This window comes from Triturus cristatus, chromosome 12 (genome assembly GCF_964204655.1).
Source record: "Triturus cristatus chromosome 12, aTriCri1.1, whole genome shotgun sequence".
Classification (NCBI taxonomy): Eukaryota; Metazoa; Chordata; class Amphibia; order Caudata; family Salamandridae; genus Triturus; species Triturus cristatus.
Genome location: NC_140595.1, coordinates 120,172,307 through 120,191,375, shown reverse-complemented (window position 1 = coordinate 120,191,375; position 19,069 = coordinate 120,172,307). Strand labels below are relative to the sequence as shown.

General features: G+C 45.5%; 1 protein-coding gene across 1 annotated transcript in view; it reads right to left on the bottom strand.

Moving 5' to 3' along the window:
* The window catches only part of LOC146772832 (rho guanine nucleotide exchange factor 11-like), a 322,904-nt gene that overhangs the window by 211,727 nt on the left and 92,108 nt on the right, over window positions 1-19,069 (bottom strand). The window contains exon 6 of the mRNA XM_085637035.1: window positions 18,278-18,435. Within this exon, the coding sequence (XP_085493161.1) occupies window positions 18,278-18,435 (158 nt within the window). The remainder of the gene's footprint in view (window positions 1-18,277; window positions 18,436-19,069) is intronic.

The following is a 19,069-nucleotide window of genomic DNA, read 5'->3' as shown; positions in this document are numbered from 1 at the left end:
GGGCTTTCAGCCCTCGTCAGCCAGGATAGCCTGATTCCAGTGGCATGGAGAGCAAGGGACTCACGTCTGAGCATACCCTTCCCACTCGGGGTGACAAATGCAAAAACAACAATTGATGGACAGAATGCAGAACAATGTCATACATTCACCCCAGTACAGAGATCTGGGCCTGAATCCATCGTTTTTTTGCTCACCATGCCATTCCAGTTTGAACCCAGCCATATGCAAATCAGTCTTGACCCTGTGCCCCATGGGAACAGTCCAGCCCGAACTGCCAAGCCAGGTCCTCCCTGGACTGGAAACAAGCATCCTAGGACCGGTTTCGGGCTTTCAGCCCTCGTCAGCCAGGATAGCCTGATTCCAGTGGCATGGAGAGCAAGGGACTCACGTCTGAGCATACCCTTCCCACTCGGGGTGACAAATGCAAAAACAACAATTGATGGACAGAATGCAGAACAATGTCATACATTCACCCCAGTACAGAGATCTGGGCCTGAATCCATCGTTTTTTTGCTCACCATGCCATTCCAGTTTGAACCCAGCCATATGCAAATCAGTCTTGACCCTGTGCCCCATGGGAACAGTCCAGCCCGAACTGCCAAGCCAGGTCTTCCCTGGACTGGAAACAAGCATCCTAGGACCGGTTTCGGGCTTTCAGCCCTCGTCAGCCAGGATAGCCTGATTCCAGTGGCATGGAGAGCAAGGGACTCACGTCTGAGCATACCCTTCCCACTCGGGGTGACAAATGCAAAAACAACAATTGATGGACAGAATGCAGAACAATGTCATACATTCACCCCAGTACAGAGATCTGGGCCTGAATCCATCGTTTTTTTGCTCACCATGCCATTCCAGTTTGAACCCAGCCATATGCAAATCAGTCTTGACCCTGTGCCCCATGGGAACAGTCCAGCCCGAACTGCCAAGCCAGGTCCTCCCTGGACTGGAAACAAGCATCCTAGGACCGGTTTCGGGCTTTCAGCCCTCGTCAGCCAGGATAGCCTGATTCCAGTGGCATGGAGAGCAAGGGACTCACGTCTGAGCATACCCTTCCCACTCGGGGTGACAAATGCAAAAACAACAATTGATGGACAGAATGCAGAACAATGTCATACATTCACCCCAGTACAGAGATCTGGGCCTGAATCCATCGTTTTTTTGCTCACCATGCCATTCCAGTTTGAACCCAGCCATATGCAAATCAGTCTTGACCCTGTGCCCCATGGGAACAGTCCAGCCCGAACTGCCAAGCCAGGTCCTCCCTGGACTGGAAACAAGCATCCTAGGACCGGTTTCGGGCTTTCAGCCCTCGTCAGCCAGGATAGCCTGATTCCAGTGGCATGGAGAGCAAGGGACTCACGTCTGAGCATACCCTTCCCACTCGGGGTGACAAATGCAAAAACAACAATTGATGGACAGAATGCAGAACAATGTCATACATTCACCCCAGTACAGAGATCTGGGCCTGAATCCATCGTTTTTTTGCTCACCATGCCATTCCAGTTTGAACCCAGCCATATGCAAATCAGTCTTGACCCTGTGCCCCATGGGAACAGTCCAGCCCGAACTGCCAAGCCAGGTCCTCCCTGGACTGGAAACAAGCATCCTAGGACCGGTTTCGGGCTTTCAGCCCTCGTCAGCCAGGATAGCCTGATTCCAGTGGCATGGAGAGCAAGGGACTCACGTCTGAGCATACCCTTCCCACTCGGGGTGACAAATGCAAAAACAACAATTGATGGACAGAATGCAGAACAATGTCATACATTCACCCCAGTACAGAGATCTGGGCCTGAATCCATCGTTTTTTTGCTCACCATGCCATTCCAGTTTGAACCCAGCCATATGCAAATCAGTCTTGACCCTGTGCCCCATGGGAACAGTCCAGCCCGAACTGCCAAGCCAGGTCCTCCCTGGACTGGAAACAAGCATCCTAGGACCGGTTTCGGGCTTTCAGCCCTCGTCAGCCAGGATAGCCTGATTCCAGTGGCATGGAGAGCAAGGGACTCACGTCTGAGCATACCCTTCCCACTCGGGGTGACAAATGCAAAAACAACAATTGATGGACAGAATGCAGAACAATGTCATACATTCACCCCAGTACAGAGATCTGGGCCTGAATCCATCGTTTTTTTGCTCACCATGCCATTCCAGTTTGAACCCAGCCATATGCAAATCAGTCTTGACCCTGTGCCCCATGGGAACAGTCCAGCCCGAACTGCCAAGCCAGGTCCTCCCTGGACTGGAAACAAGCATCCTAGGACCGGTTTCGGGCTTTCAGCCCTCGTCAGCCAGGATAGCCTGATTCCAGTGGCATGGAGAGCAAGGGACTCACGTCTGAGCATACCCTTCCCACTCGGGGTGACAAATGCAAAAACAACAATTGATGGACAGAATGCAGAACAATGTCATACATTCACCCCAGTACAGAGATCTGGGCCTGAATCCATCGTTTTTTTGCTCACCATGCCATTCCAGTTTGAACCCAGCCATATGCAAATCAGTCTTGACCCTGTGCCCCATGGGAACAGTCCAGCCCGAACTGACCAAGCCATCTTCAAGTGTGCTAGTTCGCTCTTCAACATCTGTCAGTCTCGAGTTTATATTGGTGCAAGCTTTAGCCATTTTCCTTAAAGCACCCTGAAGTTTCTTTGTTGCCAGTCGATTTTTCTTTCCATCCATTTGGGTTTCTTCCTGCAGTAGCTTTATAGATTCGTAAATCATTTTCAAAGAGGGTGCAGCATCCTCCTCCTGTCCCAAAAGATCTGAATAAACACTCTGGGTAGCAGAGTAGTCCCATTTTAAGTTAGGGTCTGCATTGAGTCCGATGTTGTCTTCTGCTTCCATTTCCAATGGATGAGTCTATGTTTCTTCAGGAGCCTCTTTTTCCTGACCATCGTATCCTTCTGAAGGGTACTGAGACTGGAGCTGGAGAGCTGCACGTTGCTGATATCTTCTACATCAGAGGAACTGACTTCAGAGCCATCGGTCACTGAGTAAAATGTATCCCCGAGATCCAAAGTATCCTCCAACCCCTTAAAGCCTGTTGCCTCCTTGACTAACATACTGGTGTCCAGTTGGGCTGCAATGCCATCAGGCCATGCTTGTGCCAGGGAGGAGTGGGCTACGCTAACAGGATTGTCCCCCAAAGTTGAGACTGTCTGCCCGGATTCGGAAGACACAAGAGGTCTGTGTCTGTTGGCATCCTCAGGGCTTTCCGTAGTAATCTCGCCATGGATCTCATCCATTTAGGTTATCGCCTTGTCGACTGGCTGTATACTACAAGGGGCATCCCCCGTGCTTGAAGAGCTCAGCTGCTCCCCAGCATTGTCTGTATCAAGTTGTTAAATCGTTTTTGTGGCTAACCATCATGCCATTGCCATCAACTTGGGAGGTTGTGGTGAAAAAGTCTGTGATGCTATGCTGCCCCACTTGCCCTTGGAGAGCAAGCTGTAACTGTGGTAGTGGTTGAGAATATGCCATGGGATCTATTGGGCAAGCAATTTTCCCCTTGGTCCCCGTATTACTGTCATTTAGATAATTTTGCTTTGCAACCTCCTGCATCTCACCTTTCTTTGGGCCGTCCTGGGTCTGTTCCCCCTTAACTGGTATCCTGGGGTTGGAGTTTGTGCAGGCCACCGTCTTCACTCCCTTAGTGCAATGTGCCAAGATGCTGGAATTTGGCTCTGTACTTGCCTGCGTTTCGGGAGCTTTCACGCTTGTCGCCCAGTTGGGCTTAGGAGGCATCCTCACTTTCTCCAGTCTGTTGATGCAGCCCTGCGCCGTGAGCCACCCGATCCTTGCGGGCACTCCTGTATCTCCAGCCCCTCCTCTCCACCAGCCCTCGGTAGCTGCCGATCGGAGTGCTCTCCAAAACCAGTGTCAGAAGTGTCTCAAAAGGCTGAAGGATGTCGGGGTCGTTCGCCTTCAGCTGGTGAGTCATGGGGAGCATGAATTTACTATGTTTTTAGGGTGGTGAAGGTCCTTGTAGCCCTTAGAGCATTCTCGGCAACAAGGGGCAAGCAGCACAGCTGTCTCAATCAGACGCCATCTTGTCTCGTCCATGTTATATATTTTCATATAATTGTTGTTAATTATTTTTTAATATAGTTTGGAATTTTACGTTATTTAACATTTTGATTGAATTGTTAATAGTAATTTATAGTGTTGTAGCAGTCTGTGAGGTTTATAGGGGTACAGGGTGAGAAGTAAATGAAGTTTAATAAATTAATAATTAAAAAAATAATATTAATGATGTCATTGCTAATTAGTTATATAAATTGAGTATTTTTTTAAAGTTATGTTTTAGGTGCAGGCTATTGGGTTTGTAGGGGTATAGGGTGGCTACTTAATTAAATAATAATTGTTTAATTATTAATTCATTCTTAAATATTTACTTGATCATTAATTATGTAAATTGAATAAATATAATTTTTTCAAGTTATGTTTTAGGTGTGAGTTGTCCCGTTTGTAGGGGTATAGGGAAGAAAGTTAATTCCGTAATAAGTAATTAATTCTTATTATTTTTTAATTCGTTCATTGATAAATAGTTATGTAAATTGTGCAATTATTATATTTTGTAAGTTATATTTTAGGTGCAGGCTGTTGGGTGTGTAGGGCTATAGGGTAAGAAGTTAATTAGGTAATAATTTATGAATTAATTCATTATTTAATTGATAATTAACTATGTAAAATGTGTAATGATTATATTTTTTAGGTTATATTTTAGGTGTGGTTTGTTGGGTTTGTGTAGGTATAGGGTGGGAAGTTATTTAGGTAAATATGAAATTTTAGTTGGTAAATAATTTTAATTAAAATGTGTAATGTATTTATAATTATGTAAATTATTAAAACATACACAAATGCCCTACTGTTACACTGACTGGAGTGGGAATAGTAAATTGTACCCCTCTTGAGTCCAATTCTTACCCTACTGTTGCACCAAATGGATTTGACCTGCAGCAAGGCCACTTCCTCCTTCACAAACCAGTAACGATGGCATTTCGCAAACACAGGAACATGAGTCCGACAGAACCACAACCCCATAGGTCCTGCAAATACATTGTGGCATCTTTGGGCACCTACAGAGCAGTAACAGCCCTTTATAGAGCAATATGGGAAGATACACTCCTACCACTCGACACACAGTGCAACAAATGGGAGGGTGACCTGGGGATTCCCAGTCTCATTCCTGAAGGTGACTGGACTAAAATACTAGAAAGGATACCGAAAGTAGCCTTGAACTCTAGATTCAAATTGATTAATTTCTTTGTACTCAACAGGGCCAACCTTACCCCTGACCGCATCATTAACATAAACGACGCAGCATGCCACAGATGTGGGAATATAGGAGCGGATTTCATGCACATGCTATGGCAATGGCCGAATCTGCAGCATTACTGGGTTGAGGTAACAAAAACCACTGAGGAGGTATTGGAAAAGGTACCTTGTTCCCCGAGCCACAGTCTGTTAGGCTGGTTCCCAAACACACCCAAATCTAAGATCACAAGTAGATTCCACGATCTAGCATTTGTAGTGGCAAAGAGGGAAATCACCAGAAACTGGAAGTACCCTAGGGCCCTTGAGCGACTTCCTGGAGAAAGGAACTGGGGAGATGGGCTAGCTATGAAGGAGAGGTCCTATTGTGAGATGCTAGGAGGGGCATAGGCACGCTGGACACAGTCGGAGACTGGGGGCACTAGTGGATTGTTTAAAGAATCCAGATTCCCAGTCACAAGAACCGGCTGCATCCCCATGCAGTTCCCTTGCCTCCCCCATTCACACAAGCTGGAATGGTGAATGAATGAGCTCATGTATAAATCAGGGCACACTAACCGCACCAGAAATATTGATTTCTATACAGATAATGGTACCATTATCTGTATAGGAAACAATATTTTTGTTTTCAATATTTTTGACACAATATTTTGGTAGCACAATATTTATTGCTATATAGTCTGTCAGTGAACGCTGGAAGACCTCATCACCAAATTCTAATAAAAAGGGAAAGGGGACGTGCAGCACCCCTTTCCGCATATTATTAGGCCCCATGGATCCCATGCCACATATAAATAAAAGGAGAGGGGTGCTGCACTGCACCCATACCTGATCTTTCATGGGCCCTAGGAAACCCCTCCCCCAGCCTTGTTAGGCCCTGGGGAACCGATCCCCTGGAGCTAAATTACATAATTAAGGGGAGGGGAGCATGTGGCCCTCTTCCCAGAGGGAGCCGGCATTGTTCCATCCCAGAGGGAGCAGCTGTATTCTGCTTGCTCCCTCCAGGAGGGGGCAATATCATTTCTTTTTCCCTGCCTGCTGGGTTGAGAGCAGGGAAACAGAACACACACCTGCCCGCAAGCTGGAGGGAGCATCTTTAAATCTCCTGCCTGCTGGGAGCAGACTTACATGTTTGTTCTGCCAAGAAGGAACAGCCACGAGTTTCCCCACCCACAGGAGTGCAGGCAGGGAAGCTATTGTGTCTCGGGATGGGCTTCCCAGGGTAAGGGGTGAGGAGGGTCCTTTTAGTCCCACCACACAGTGCCTACTGAGGCCTACCCCCTTTTATATTTATATATATGCTAAATTAGGATGGTGGTGGGAATCCCAAAGTGTCCGCTGCGGACGGAAAGTTCGTCCGCCATGGTTCCGCAAGGTGGTCCTTTTTTGCCCGCCTTGAGGTACAAGGACACAGGGCAGCACTGCGGCAGGGCAGCACTGCGGCAGTGCCGCACCGCCGTAGGGATTACGGAATCCCTTTTTGCCTGTCAGACAGGTGGAGGCTGTATTCGGGGGCCGTTGCAGGCCCCCTCTGTGTGGGGGGTGCACTGTGGGGTACCCATGGTACCCCCCTGAATTTCCATGCACCAGGTGGCAGGCACCGCATGGTGCCTGCCACGTAGTGCAGGGAAATGCAGTGCAAGCACTTTTGACATTGCGTACGGTGCTGCAGTCAGCAGCACCGTCCACAATGTTAAAAGCCCAGGATGCGCCCCCAGTGTGGCGGGAGCATCCTAATATGTGTGGTGGGACCGCTGCACTTCTGAAGGGCGGTCCCAGCACCGCAACGATGGCGGGCGGACTGATGTCCGTCCGTCATCATAATGAGCCCCTAAGCTCCTGAGTCTTCCAGCAACATTTTTCTCATGCAGCTGGCAGCCAATCAGAGTGTCCACTCCCGTGGAAGCGAATGGGCCCATGCGAAAAAAATCTCCCAGGACTAGTCAGAACACTCCATTATTTAGAAATAGGTTTGAGGGACTCTCGCTAGCATCCCTTGAACCCAACTGTCCACATAAACAAATATTTTTAAACCATAATATCTTAAAAACGACTAAATAGATATACACTAAATTGCAAAAAGCACAATCTGCGAACCAAGACCTGGCTACCTGTGATATTTGGTCTAATTCCCTTCAGCAGTTTTTGCGGTAGCGCTGGCTAAAGAAGTATATGGAAAATACATGGGGATTTTGTGTTTTGAGAGCTCCCTTTTTTCTTGGCCTTGCTTGATGGATCACCCCAAACCTTCCATGCTCAAACTAGGCAAAAACAAGAGTACGTTTTGTGAGATTCGTCAAATGGCACCAAAGTTATTAGCAACACACAAAAAAAGCATTTTCTACGGAAACACTGACCTAACTATAATTGCCCTGTGGCGACTGCCACTGGGTAAAATATCAATAAATAAATAAATAAATAAAAGATCAATGTAAAAGCTTAAGACTCTTTCATGGTCCAGTCGATGAAGTCTCTCCGCCTCTCTGAAGTGGTGAAGAGGATTAAAGATGGGAGTGAAATGGAGTCACAAACTTGGTTCTCAACACTAGTTTGTCTGGAAAAAAGGTGGCACGTTGGCTACACCAAGAGAGCTTGGAGCGCACTCACGAGATAAGCTGAAGCGACGGCAGGGAGTTAGACAGTTCTGAGAGTCAGAAGAGGCATGGAGTAGCTATGCATTAGCTTGAAGATGGTGCACAAGAGGAGCATCAGGAACAAATAGAGATCCCACTATGGTACCAAGGCTGGACTGGACGAACGAGGCATCAGGCGCTTCCTCAGGAGGCTGGAAGGGTGGGGGGCAGGTTTGTTAGTGGGGGACATTTTTGCAGCTGTGCAGTCGTTTTGAAAGCACCCATTGCAGAGTTCCTTGTATATCCAGCAGTTTTCAGGAAACAAGAAAAGTGTCAAGATAACTCTGGTGATTAATGTACCTACTAGAGAGAGATAGGAGTTTTGTCTAGTGGCAGTTTTGACTCATCTAAGGTAGCGCAGAGGGTTAACATGCCTGCAGCAAAGGACGTGTGCCATGCAGATAACTGAACAGTATTGTATGTGCATAGCTTAGTGGGTTACTGCTTTTGGCACAGGGGCATTTTTGTTACTGTTCATTTCATAAATTATTCTCATAATCTGAGCTATGAAGTGTAATCAAAGAGCTACACGGAAACTGCATGGTACAGGTTGGGAAGTTATATATATTTTTTGAGTCTTTCATTATCCTAATGTTTCTAAAAAGGTTTGTGTGAGTAGAAATAAATTCTTATTAGTAAAGCCAACCCTAGCCACTGTGTTATGTTCCGAATCCAGGGTTCGTGCTTTTCTACACCAAGCATTGTTACATTTCCTATACACTGATTTACACACGTATTGCTCATTGTCTCTGTATTTGTGTGTGATGTAGAGTCCTCCGACACCATACACCAGTTTAGGAGGCGCTATTAAACAAATTAAATAAATGTGAGAGAGGGGCTATGGGCAGATGTTAGGCACTGTTGGAGGGTGATAGGAAGGGAGTCAGTGAGAGGCCCAACAAAGATTGTTGTATCCTGGTGCACTGTTAGGTCATTATTTACACTGCTTTAAAAGCTAATACAATTGAAAAGATAATGAAAAATGTGTTTTAGAATGCTCCATTTTTGTCCACATTTCCTTGGGGGGGAGAATTCCCCCCCCCCCCCCCCCCCCCCAAACCCTTCTTGTAGTGCTCAGGCTCACTCGCTGCATTCATTCTGCACCGTACGGGGGAATTTGGCAAGGGCTCATTGGGTCCCAAGCCCTGTGTGGCTTTACAAACTGTCTGGGAATAAAACTCACAGGAGGTGACCTAAATAATGGCGATTGGTCAGGAAAACACAAAAGGTATGAAAGGGCCAACTAATCTATGAGTCACCTGCAAGAATTTTGCTGGGCCAAAGAAAGAACAGACAATAAAACATCCAACCATTTGGCTTGAAAAAGTACAGTTTCGCAGAGAGATTTGCAGCAAGGATGACATTCACAACCTCAGGTGGCAGATCGAATGCAGGAAACACCTGCTGTTCATTCTCTTCACAAGGAAGTGTAGATTGTGCAGGTTCGGATGCAGAATTCCCTGCTGCCGCGACAGAAGAGCCTCTCAAGGGGTATCCCAATCAGAGGACAGATACTCATGCCCGGAAGTATTGTGCAATACGGCGCCACTAGGATGACTTGGGAGAGGTTGTTTCTGAGCTTCTTCAGAACTCGAGGCAAGAACGGCAGTGGCAGAAAGGTGTACAGGAGTCCGTGCTCCATTTTAGCCTGCATGCATATCCTAGAGACAGCATTCCGGGAAACTCCAATGCGCAGCAGAATTTTTGACACTGCATTTTCAACAGTGGCGAAAAGATCAGCCAGAGTTCTCCCCACTGTCTGATTTCCTTTTCCACCACAGAGCGCAACTGCCATTTGGGATCCACCAGGCATCCACGGATATACTGGTCAACCTGCTAGGACGTTCATGATCCGGAAAGTACCCTGATGCTCCAGCCAACTCCGGACATGCAGAGCCTCTTAGCACAGGACCAAGGACCCCACTTTGTCCTCCTTGTTGTAGTACCACATGGCGGTGGTGTTGTCCATGAGAACCTGTACCAGCCTTGCCCTGATGAAAAGCATTCAGCGCCTTATGTGGAGCTCTATTTCCACAAGAGACCAGAGTCCTCTGATCTCCACCTCTCCCAGATGGCCTCCCCTAGCCAGCAGTAACACACCCGTCTCCACAGTCAGCTCTTGGTGGAAAAGGGAAAGGGGTCTGCCACTGGTCAGGCTGTGGTCTGATAGCCACCACTGAAGATCTTTTGCAATCAGCTCAGAAACCTGGATGATATCTGCCAGGTTCCCTTGGAGCTGGACCCAGGAGACTTCAGATCCCACAGTCAAGGTTCCCTTGGTGCTGAACCGACCGAGGCTTCAGATTCCACTGTCCAGCCAGCATATGCACCTGGCAAAGTGGACAAGCAGGTGCTGCACTAACTGAGATTCAGGATTGAGGCTGAAACATCGGGATCATAGCTTGAATGTCCTAGACTTGTTGCAACAGAGGGAAGACCCTGAACTACACTGTGTCCAGGATAGTTTCTTTAAAAGGAAGTTTCTGTGCAGCACTCCAGTGTGACTTCCGCTCATTGATAGAGAATCCAAACAATGTCAACAGTATTGCAGTCAGAGGTGGTTTACTGCTGACTGAGGATAGCCCACTTCCACCAGCCAGTCGTCTAGTTAGAGGAAAATTGATATCCCCAATCTCTGAAGATAAGCAGTGACCACTACAGTCACTTTTGTGAGCACCAGGGGCACTGGTAAGGCCAAAGGGGAGCACTGCCAGCTGAGAATGCTCCTGGCCACCTTGTACTACGAGTCACATGAAAGTGGGTATCCTGTAGGCCCAGGGCTACTATTCAGCTGCCCAGATCTAGGGCAGACAGAACGTTGTCCAGTAGGAGCATTTTGAATTTGTCCATCCGAAGGACGGCATTTAGATGGCGATGATACAAATAGGATGAAGGCTCCATCCTTCTTCGGCACAAGGAGAAAGTGGGAGTAACAACCGTCCTTATTTTTTAGGCCGTCACCCTCTAAATCACATCTTGGGACAGCAGAGCTCACTCCTCTATCAATTAAATGTAGAGGTGCTCCTCTGAGAGCAGCACTAAGACGGGCAGAAGCTGTGGTAAACAGCAAAGAAATGGGAGAAACTGGAGTATGCTGGTGTACCCATCTGTCAGATGTAATGGACTGGGAGAAAATTTCAAATCCTGCGTGCCACAAGGTGGTTGTGTGCCTCTAAGGGCTAACCAAAGAGGCTTGAAGATTGATGATGCACAGGGGAGGTGAACTAGGAAAGCCAGTGCAAATGACCACGTCCCCTCCCCCTAGTCAGTGGCCACGATAGGGCAAAGGGGACTGGAGCAGGGGTGGGGGACCTGACACAGTCTGTATGCCAACCCATAAAATAGTCCCAGAATGACCAAAACTGATTAGTGTGGGTGTCAAAAGGCCTAAAGAGAGTGCTGTCACCTGGCTATACTTGAAAATCTTCAGGGTGGAATAAGGATTTTTGCCACAAAGAATGGATTCATTAAAAGGCATATCCATGAAGGATGCCTGCACATCTCCAGAAAAGCATGCAGATCGCATTTGCGTGTGGCGACAAAGCATCACTCTAGTGCTGACTGCTGGCACAAAACAGCTGGTAGTATCCTGGAAAGGCCGAATTAAATATTTGGCTGCATCCTGTCCACCCAGAATGATTTGAGTCAAATGGGCCCTGAAATCTTTACTTGCCACATCCCAGGCGACATGTGTATGGTGGGCAAGTAGATAACTGGCATTGACCGACTGCTATAAATGGTGGTCTCGAATTGACAGAGGGATGCTTCTTTGTCCAAGTAGGGACGCTTCCTTCTAGTCAGCACTTAATTGTCAACACAGGAGCTTGGCAGTCTACCACAAGGTGGCGCGGTGAGGCTAGTTTAGACATTATCACAACAACAGTAAATTATTATTTCAAAATACAATAAAAATGACTATTACGTGCCACCCAAGCCATTCTTATAGCTTTTGGGGCCTGAAATAGTCTGAATTGTCACACTTGTAGGAGTGTGATGGTTAGTGAATGTGTTGGTACTGCCATTGGCAGCGCTGGCAGGGGCAATGTGTGGTGCAGGCTGCAGTGGCCTCTTGGCGAGAGCCCTGGAGCTTCTTTATTTATTTATTTTACTAATTAAGCACTAGCGTCACTGTTTATCGCCTCAACAGGATGTAAATGCAAGGTGACCATTCTTGATCTCTGTACCTTCAGAGCTCATTCGTCTGTATGCGCATAGGCATTCAGAGGATCACAGAGCACAAGAGGTCTGTATACGCATGGGCATTCAGAGGATCACAGAGCACAAGAGGTCTGTATGCGCATAGGCATTCAGAGCATCACAGAGCACAAGAGGTCTGTATACGCATAGGCATTCAGAGGATCACAGAGCACAAGAGGTCTGTATGCGCATAGGCATTCAGAGGATCACAGAGCACAAGAGGTCTGTATACGCATAGGCATTCAGAGGATCACAGAGCACAAGAGGTCTGTATGCGCATAGGCATTCAGAGCATCACAGAGCACAAGAGGTCTGTATGCGCATAGGCATTCAGAGGATCACAGAGCACAAGAGGTCTGTATGCGCATAGACATGCAGAGGATCACAGAGCACAAGAGGTCTGTATGCGCATAAGCATTCAGAGGATCACAGAGCACAAGAGGTCTGTATGCGCATAGGCATGCAGAGGATCACAGAGCACAAGAGGTCTGTATGCGCATAAGCATTCAGAGGATCACAGAGCACAAGAGGTCTGTATGCGCATAGGCATTCAGAGCACCACAGAGCACAATTGGCGTCTACACAGCATTATGCAGCCCACATTTTGAAGATTCTAGATTAAATTGTCCCAGTCACACTGCATCCTTATGCCGGCTTCCAGCTCTGCTATGCTGATACAATGTTGCAATTTCAGCCTAAAGAGGTGTGAATGTTGCCATTATGCAGCAACCTCGTGCAAAGATTCTGTAGCACCTCTTACCATGACATTCTCTCTTCTTAGCAAAGCATTAGCTGTAGATATAATGAAAGAGCTGTTCTCCACTGAGGGCAGTAAACGTCCATGATCGTTGTTCGTGGTTTGGGGTAAGCAAGGAAGGACAGTTTTAAATAAGGCCGGAAACAATGTGCAATAATTCGGACAAATGGAACCTGTTAGTATCCAGCACAGATGTCCTCAAAGGACACCAGGTCCAGAAAATGAAGGCACAAAGGCTCAGGCAACAGTAACCGAATCAGTGAGCTGCCACATTATTTCGAAGCAGAAGGAACATTGTATTCCTTTGCCATGTGGTAGAGTATGCCTTTTGTGGTTTCAGTTCATGGGAGCCGAGATGGAAAAGGCCTGCTGTCTGCAGGAAGCACCCATGCCAATAGACCCGACTCAGGAGGGAGACTCACGCACTTTGAAGACAAACATCGCTTTATTTGAGGTGTCTCCCGCCTGAAACTGCCTCGGCTTCAATTTAAATCAATGTGAAAAATCCATTTCCCCAAGTTTATTTTTTCTACAAAATCTTCCACTCTCCTGTTCTAAAACGATGGCATGTATAAAAAGGCATGTTTACTTTGTCAGCTAACAATAACAATTCAAAAAATAAATACCGGCTATAAAAAATAAAAGTAACAACACACTGACAAAGAATCAATAAATATGAATGAATACAAATGAAATACATGGTAAAGGGCTGGATTTGTGCAAATGTGCAGTTGTAAACTGTCTGATTCTTTGAGTGCCCAGCCAAAGTGTGTGCTAAAAGAGAATAAAGCTTCTTTAGGTAAAGATGCGAAAAGTGGCAGTAATGTTTCCTGCAGGGGCTACTTAATTATTTCGGGGAGTTGAGGCCTATGTAGACCAATCTATAAATTTGCCAGTTTTACTGTTCAGCTGTGTGTGCCATTTGAAGATTGACTTACAGCTTGTACAATGCATAGGTAGTTAAATGCACGTCAGAGCAATTTCCTCCCAATCAGTCGCGGCCGGCATGAATCGAGGGTGGAGGGGTGGATGGAGGGTTTGTGCAGGGGTTTGGGCGGGGAGGGGGGGGGGGTGACTAAACAATATGTAAAAAAAATAAACATACATTCCCGGGTCCCGTGACGTCGCGGCTCCTGGCCGGGTCCCGTTTTCCTGCTCTTCTAACGAACAGGAAGCAGGAATTCTCCCCTCAGCCAATCCCAACCCTGCAATGACAGCGTTGTGATTAGTAGGGACAGTGCCCAGCCGGGCACCTAGGGGGAGACAATTTTCTCCATGTAGGCTGAACACTCTCCATTTTCTCCATGTAGACTGCATGCAGCCTAGATGGAGAAAAGGGAGAGTGTGCATTACTGGTTTGATCGGCCCTAGAGGGTCGACCAAACAGTCAGGGCCCTCAACATTGAGTAAGCCACTCCTTCCCAACCCGCCCGCTCCCAATCAAGCATGACCTACTGCTTTCTGGCATTTAACTGAAGCATAGGGCATTGCCGTGCCCCACAGGTATTTAAGATTAAGAGTGGGCATAGATTCTTCCGGGTACTCTCTCCATGAGTTCCATTCTTACTGGTGGCAATTTCTGCCCATACCAAGTGCCCCAAGGATTTTTGTCGTGATGAACTCATTTTTGCCTAGTTTTGGTAAAGACTCCTTGATAAACAAGGACCTACTTCACTAGCCCAAACTCTAGCAAATCTGTACCTCAGATGTGCTCGGCCGGAGGTAGAAAAGACGCCTACATGTTTTTGAGTGTAAAATGTTCAGATTCTTTGCGTCTCTCCCTCGCAGTAACTCAGACCTATCACACAGTGTTGGTGAGAGGTTGCTGCTGATGACAATTAGGATTGGCTGTAGGGAGGGAGCCTTCGGTTTCTTACTTAAGGACAGAAAAGCATTTATAGAACTAATGTGAGGGATAAAGTTGCATCTCATATGAATATTTTTATTTCCCTTTGATTTATAGTTTCCACAGAGATCACAACTTTTGTTTTCTTATTGTTTATTTCCAGGCCATATTTTCCAGTATAACAAGCTAGGGCTGTTAATGATCTTCAATGCTGAATTGCTGTTTTACTTAACAGGACAATGTCGTATGCATACTGGTTAGATGCAGCTAGCCTGTTGGCCAGACGCGGAATATGAGAGTTCACGCAGTAACCTTCCTGCCTTTTCATCCTGTTCATAGTGGCATTGGTGAATATGGGTGACAAGTTCTTTGCTCTCCTTCCTATAGATTTAAGTGAAGATGAATTTGACTTTAATAACATCTTTAGGTTGGCAGGCGAGTGTGCTCTCGAATACACCTCAGTGCGCAAGAGAAACTCAAGTTCTCGCTGTATTCTGGCCAGATTAGCACATATGAATGAATGAATGAAAGTTTTTACTGCGTGATTGCTTAAAATCATTTGCAATATTCCAAAGATAGTGCAATTGTAAATATACCCATTTAAAATTGGGCTCATTGCCTAATATTTAAGAAAAACAGTAAAATATATATGCCCACTAAAAACACCACTTGACAACTAGCAGTTAAAAGTTGTATGCAGTTCCTAGTCATAAAACAAACAGTAACACATACTAACAGCAGCTGTTCCTTTTGTTCAATATTTCAGTTGTGTCCTAGCCAAATGCCCTAGGCATTAAAGTGCTAGTGTGCTTGTAATAGCATGCTAAGGTGTGTATTATAGCTGCCTGAGGACATCTTTGCCTCCTAGGTCACTCAAAGTTTTGATTAGTTGCTTACGGTTTGTTTGTACAGGCCACAGTCAATTCATCATGCCCTTCTTGTTTGGACAACCGGCACGCACCTCTGCCATGTATTTCCCAAATGTGCCTAGTTTGAGGTGCTGGAGAACGATACTGATACTGCTTCCGTGCATGTCCGGGACCCTTTTGATGGAAGCATGGGTTTTACGACCTGGGCAGCAGCAAACCAGGTGGAGCAGGGACTCCTCTCTATACTTACAAAATCTGCATTTGGTTATATGTGCCAAAGAGTTCCAACCGGTATTTAGCTCTCTTGTTCTCAAGGGCACCAGCCTGGCCCATTGGATGTCTTTTAGGAACTACCTTCCAGTGCTTGGTTCAGACATGGCTGTGTTCTATTTTCCTATTATGGTGAAATTAAACCTTGTTGCCCTCCCTTGGCTAGATAGTTAAGTTTGTCTGCTTGCCGTAATAATTGACGAGTGTGTTTGTTTGTTCATAGCATTCTTAATTGCAGCATAGCTCATCCCTTCCAAAAAACTGTTCTCCATTGCGAAGCCGAGTACCCCCACAGCTTTTTGCATGTAGCTGTTCCGCAGATTGGCCGTTCCTTCGTATATTGGTCTAAGCACACTTTTTGAGCATCCTGTGAGTGCTTTAATGACTTGGTAATAATGTTTCGCCTGTGTTCCCAAACATTCATTGTTTTGCTTGACAAGGCCTAACTCCAGGCGGATCAGACTGTTGCGGCATATATAGGTAACTTAAAGATATGTTTGTACACCTGACACTGGGAGTTTTCATGCAAACTCCCCATTAGATCAGGGAACACTTGTTGTGCATAGCCTGCTATCGCCGGTATTTTGAAATGTATCACCCTCCGGATTGGCAGCGTTGTTGGACTGCACAGCTTACCCGGAAGTTTGCATGAAGCATTGATTGTTGATTGAGCCTTGGACTTCATTCTTTGTTGTTGTGAAGTTGCCTTCCCAGTATCACTGAGCCAAGCCCCAAGGCAGGTGTACGTCCTTCTGGTGGCAATAATCTAGGCGCCCAGTCTCCAGCTGAGTAAAGCTTTTTTTGCCTTATGTCCAAAAGCCATCACCAAGGTCTTGTTTGGGTTCACAGCCAATTCATTGCTTTCGTTCTAGATGTTAAGAGCATCCAGTCCCCTTTGTAGTCCAGTTTTGGTGTGATCCTTTATTACCAAATTGTCTAGGTACTGTAATAAGTGAACTCTATTTGGGCCAATATTGGGGATTGCGAGGTTTGCATTTTGACACATCTTCGTCCCCAAATCTGCGGTATGTATTTAAACATTATATGCCAGCCTCATTTTGGGAAAATCTGATGCTCACCCCCTCCTTCAATCTTACTGACCAAGCTACGGTCCCACATAAAAGCACAGTCTTATCTTATTAGCCAATGGTAGGGTGCCTACTGAGTTTTTTTGAGCCCTTGCTAAAAATATTGAGTCTCAGAACATGCTATTAACTCAACAGCTTGAACTGACAGAAGGTGTCACATATGATGCAAGGTAACTCATCAAGATAGCCATTTACTTCAGCTTCCACATTTCCCTTTCTCTCTTCCAGATTTATTTTTGTATAAAAAGTGGAGTGAGTGTTTATGTCTTTTCCATTACGAGAAAAAAAATTCAGTACAATTTTTGGAAGCTTTGTTTCCCAGATACCGTGCAAGCACGAATCAATATTTTCAAGATGTTAGGCTATTTATTTTTAAATAGAATCCTTGCTGCTACACCAAGCTTTTTATAATTCTCATTTAAAGAACAATTGCCTACTAGTACAGTTGTGGTTGGAAACCAGTCAGACTCATTGCTGAGGCGGATCTCTCCAGTAAGGCATAGTATGTACTGAGAGAAAGGGTATTTGCTTTAGAATAATTCTCACTATACCAGTGACCAAAAAAAATGGGCTCCCGTGCATCTAAGGCAATGTAATGCAAATGGTGGCTTAGGGCCATATGTCAAATATGTTTTTGAGGTAATAGACAGGTTGAATCACAAATCAGCTTGTTTGCAACAGCAACAACATGTTTTATAGTACAAATGCCAAATTGCAATTCAGTAACTACCGAATTGCAATTTGATTCAGCGATTTGGTAGTTGGAAGGAGTGTGTTTAGGGGTCCCTTTCAACTATCAATTTGCAGTAGTGTTAATGTTTTGCTGCCGAACTACAGGTTGCAAAACATGCATTTTTACCCACTACTAAAATGCAGTGGTAACCATTTGCAAATGGGAAGGGTACACAAAAGATCCCCATCCCTTTTGAGAATGTAAACAAAAATATTTTTTGTGAGTAGGCAGTGATCCCACAAAACTTAAAAGTTTCATTTTCTATTTTCCTTGAAAGTAAATGGGCTGCACTTAGAGAAAACAATATTGCTTTATTAAAAAGCAATCACAGACATGGTGGTGTGCTGTCCCCAGCAGGCCACCATCCATGTGATGGCTATCATTCCTAATGGGTCGTATACTGCGACTTACCTCATTAATATTAATGAGGAAGGTCAATTTGTGACCCACTAGGGATTAGGGATTGCATTTTCCAAATTTTCTCTTTAATAGTATAGTTATTTTGCAGCTGTAACTTCTCATTAGAAAACAAATAAAATTCAAACAATGCTTTGAAACATTAACCAAAAAAGCCTGAATCAGAAATCAGACAATGAATTGGACTGCTCACCATGTATGGCGTCCTGCCTAGCCCTTTCCCTCTGTGGTAGATGGGGTGCAACATCGCGTCCAACAGTGTCCTGCCAGTTCTGTAACTCTGGCACTGGCTTCAGATCAGGACGAAGGGAATCAGCACCAGCAAACCATAAATTAGGGGATTCAATGCTCCTGAAAGAGTTATAAATACATGGGAAATTATTTGTAATATCAAGGTTACACTATTTACAAACACGTTATACTAACTGCATGTCCACAATTGAAGACCGATGCCGTGATGAAAAACCAGATTAGTTTGTACTTTCTAGTCTATCATCCAATTGCCCCCACTATTATGTGCATTGTTCTCCGGAAAAAAACACAGAACTACAACTTTGGCCCAAAACCTGCTCAACCTTGAGCAGCCACATATAGTATGTGTCCAATTCTCCCCTCCTTCCATATTGCACTGAAGTTAGTTTGCCGAAATCTGCGGATTTATTTTATGGAGAAAATCGGGGGTTCTATATAAAAGTTTTTTAATGTAAAATTTAATATGTCATGCATTTTCCCCTTTCAATAAAGAGAAATTAAACTCATTAATCTGATCCCAAGCTGCAATGGATATCTGGAGGCCTCCTTAGAATGCAATTTTTTGGGTGGCTTTCCCATGAAATTTATCTGCCACCTGGATGCGTGGGAGAGAAGCCAAGATACTGATTTTCTTGCGGGTTTTAGATTGTATCAGCTCCCCAGCGAGTTTCATAGTTTCAATTATGTGTAAGAGATTCAGCTATCGTAAAACATAACTAATTTTAATATTGGA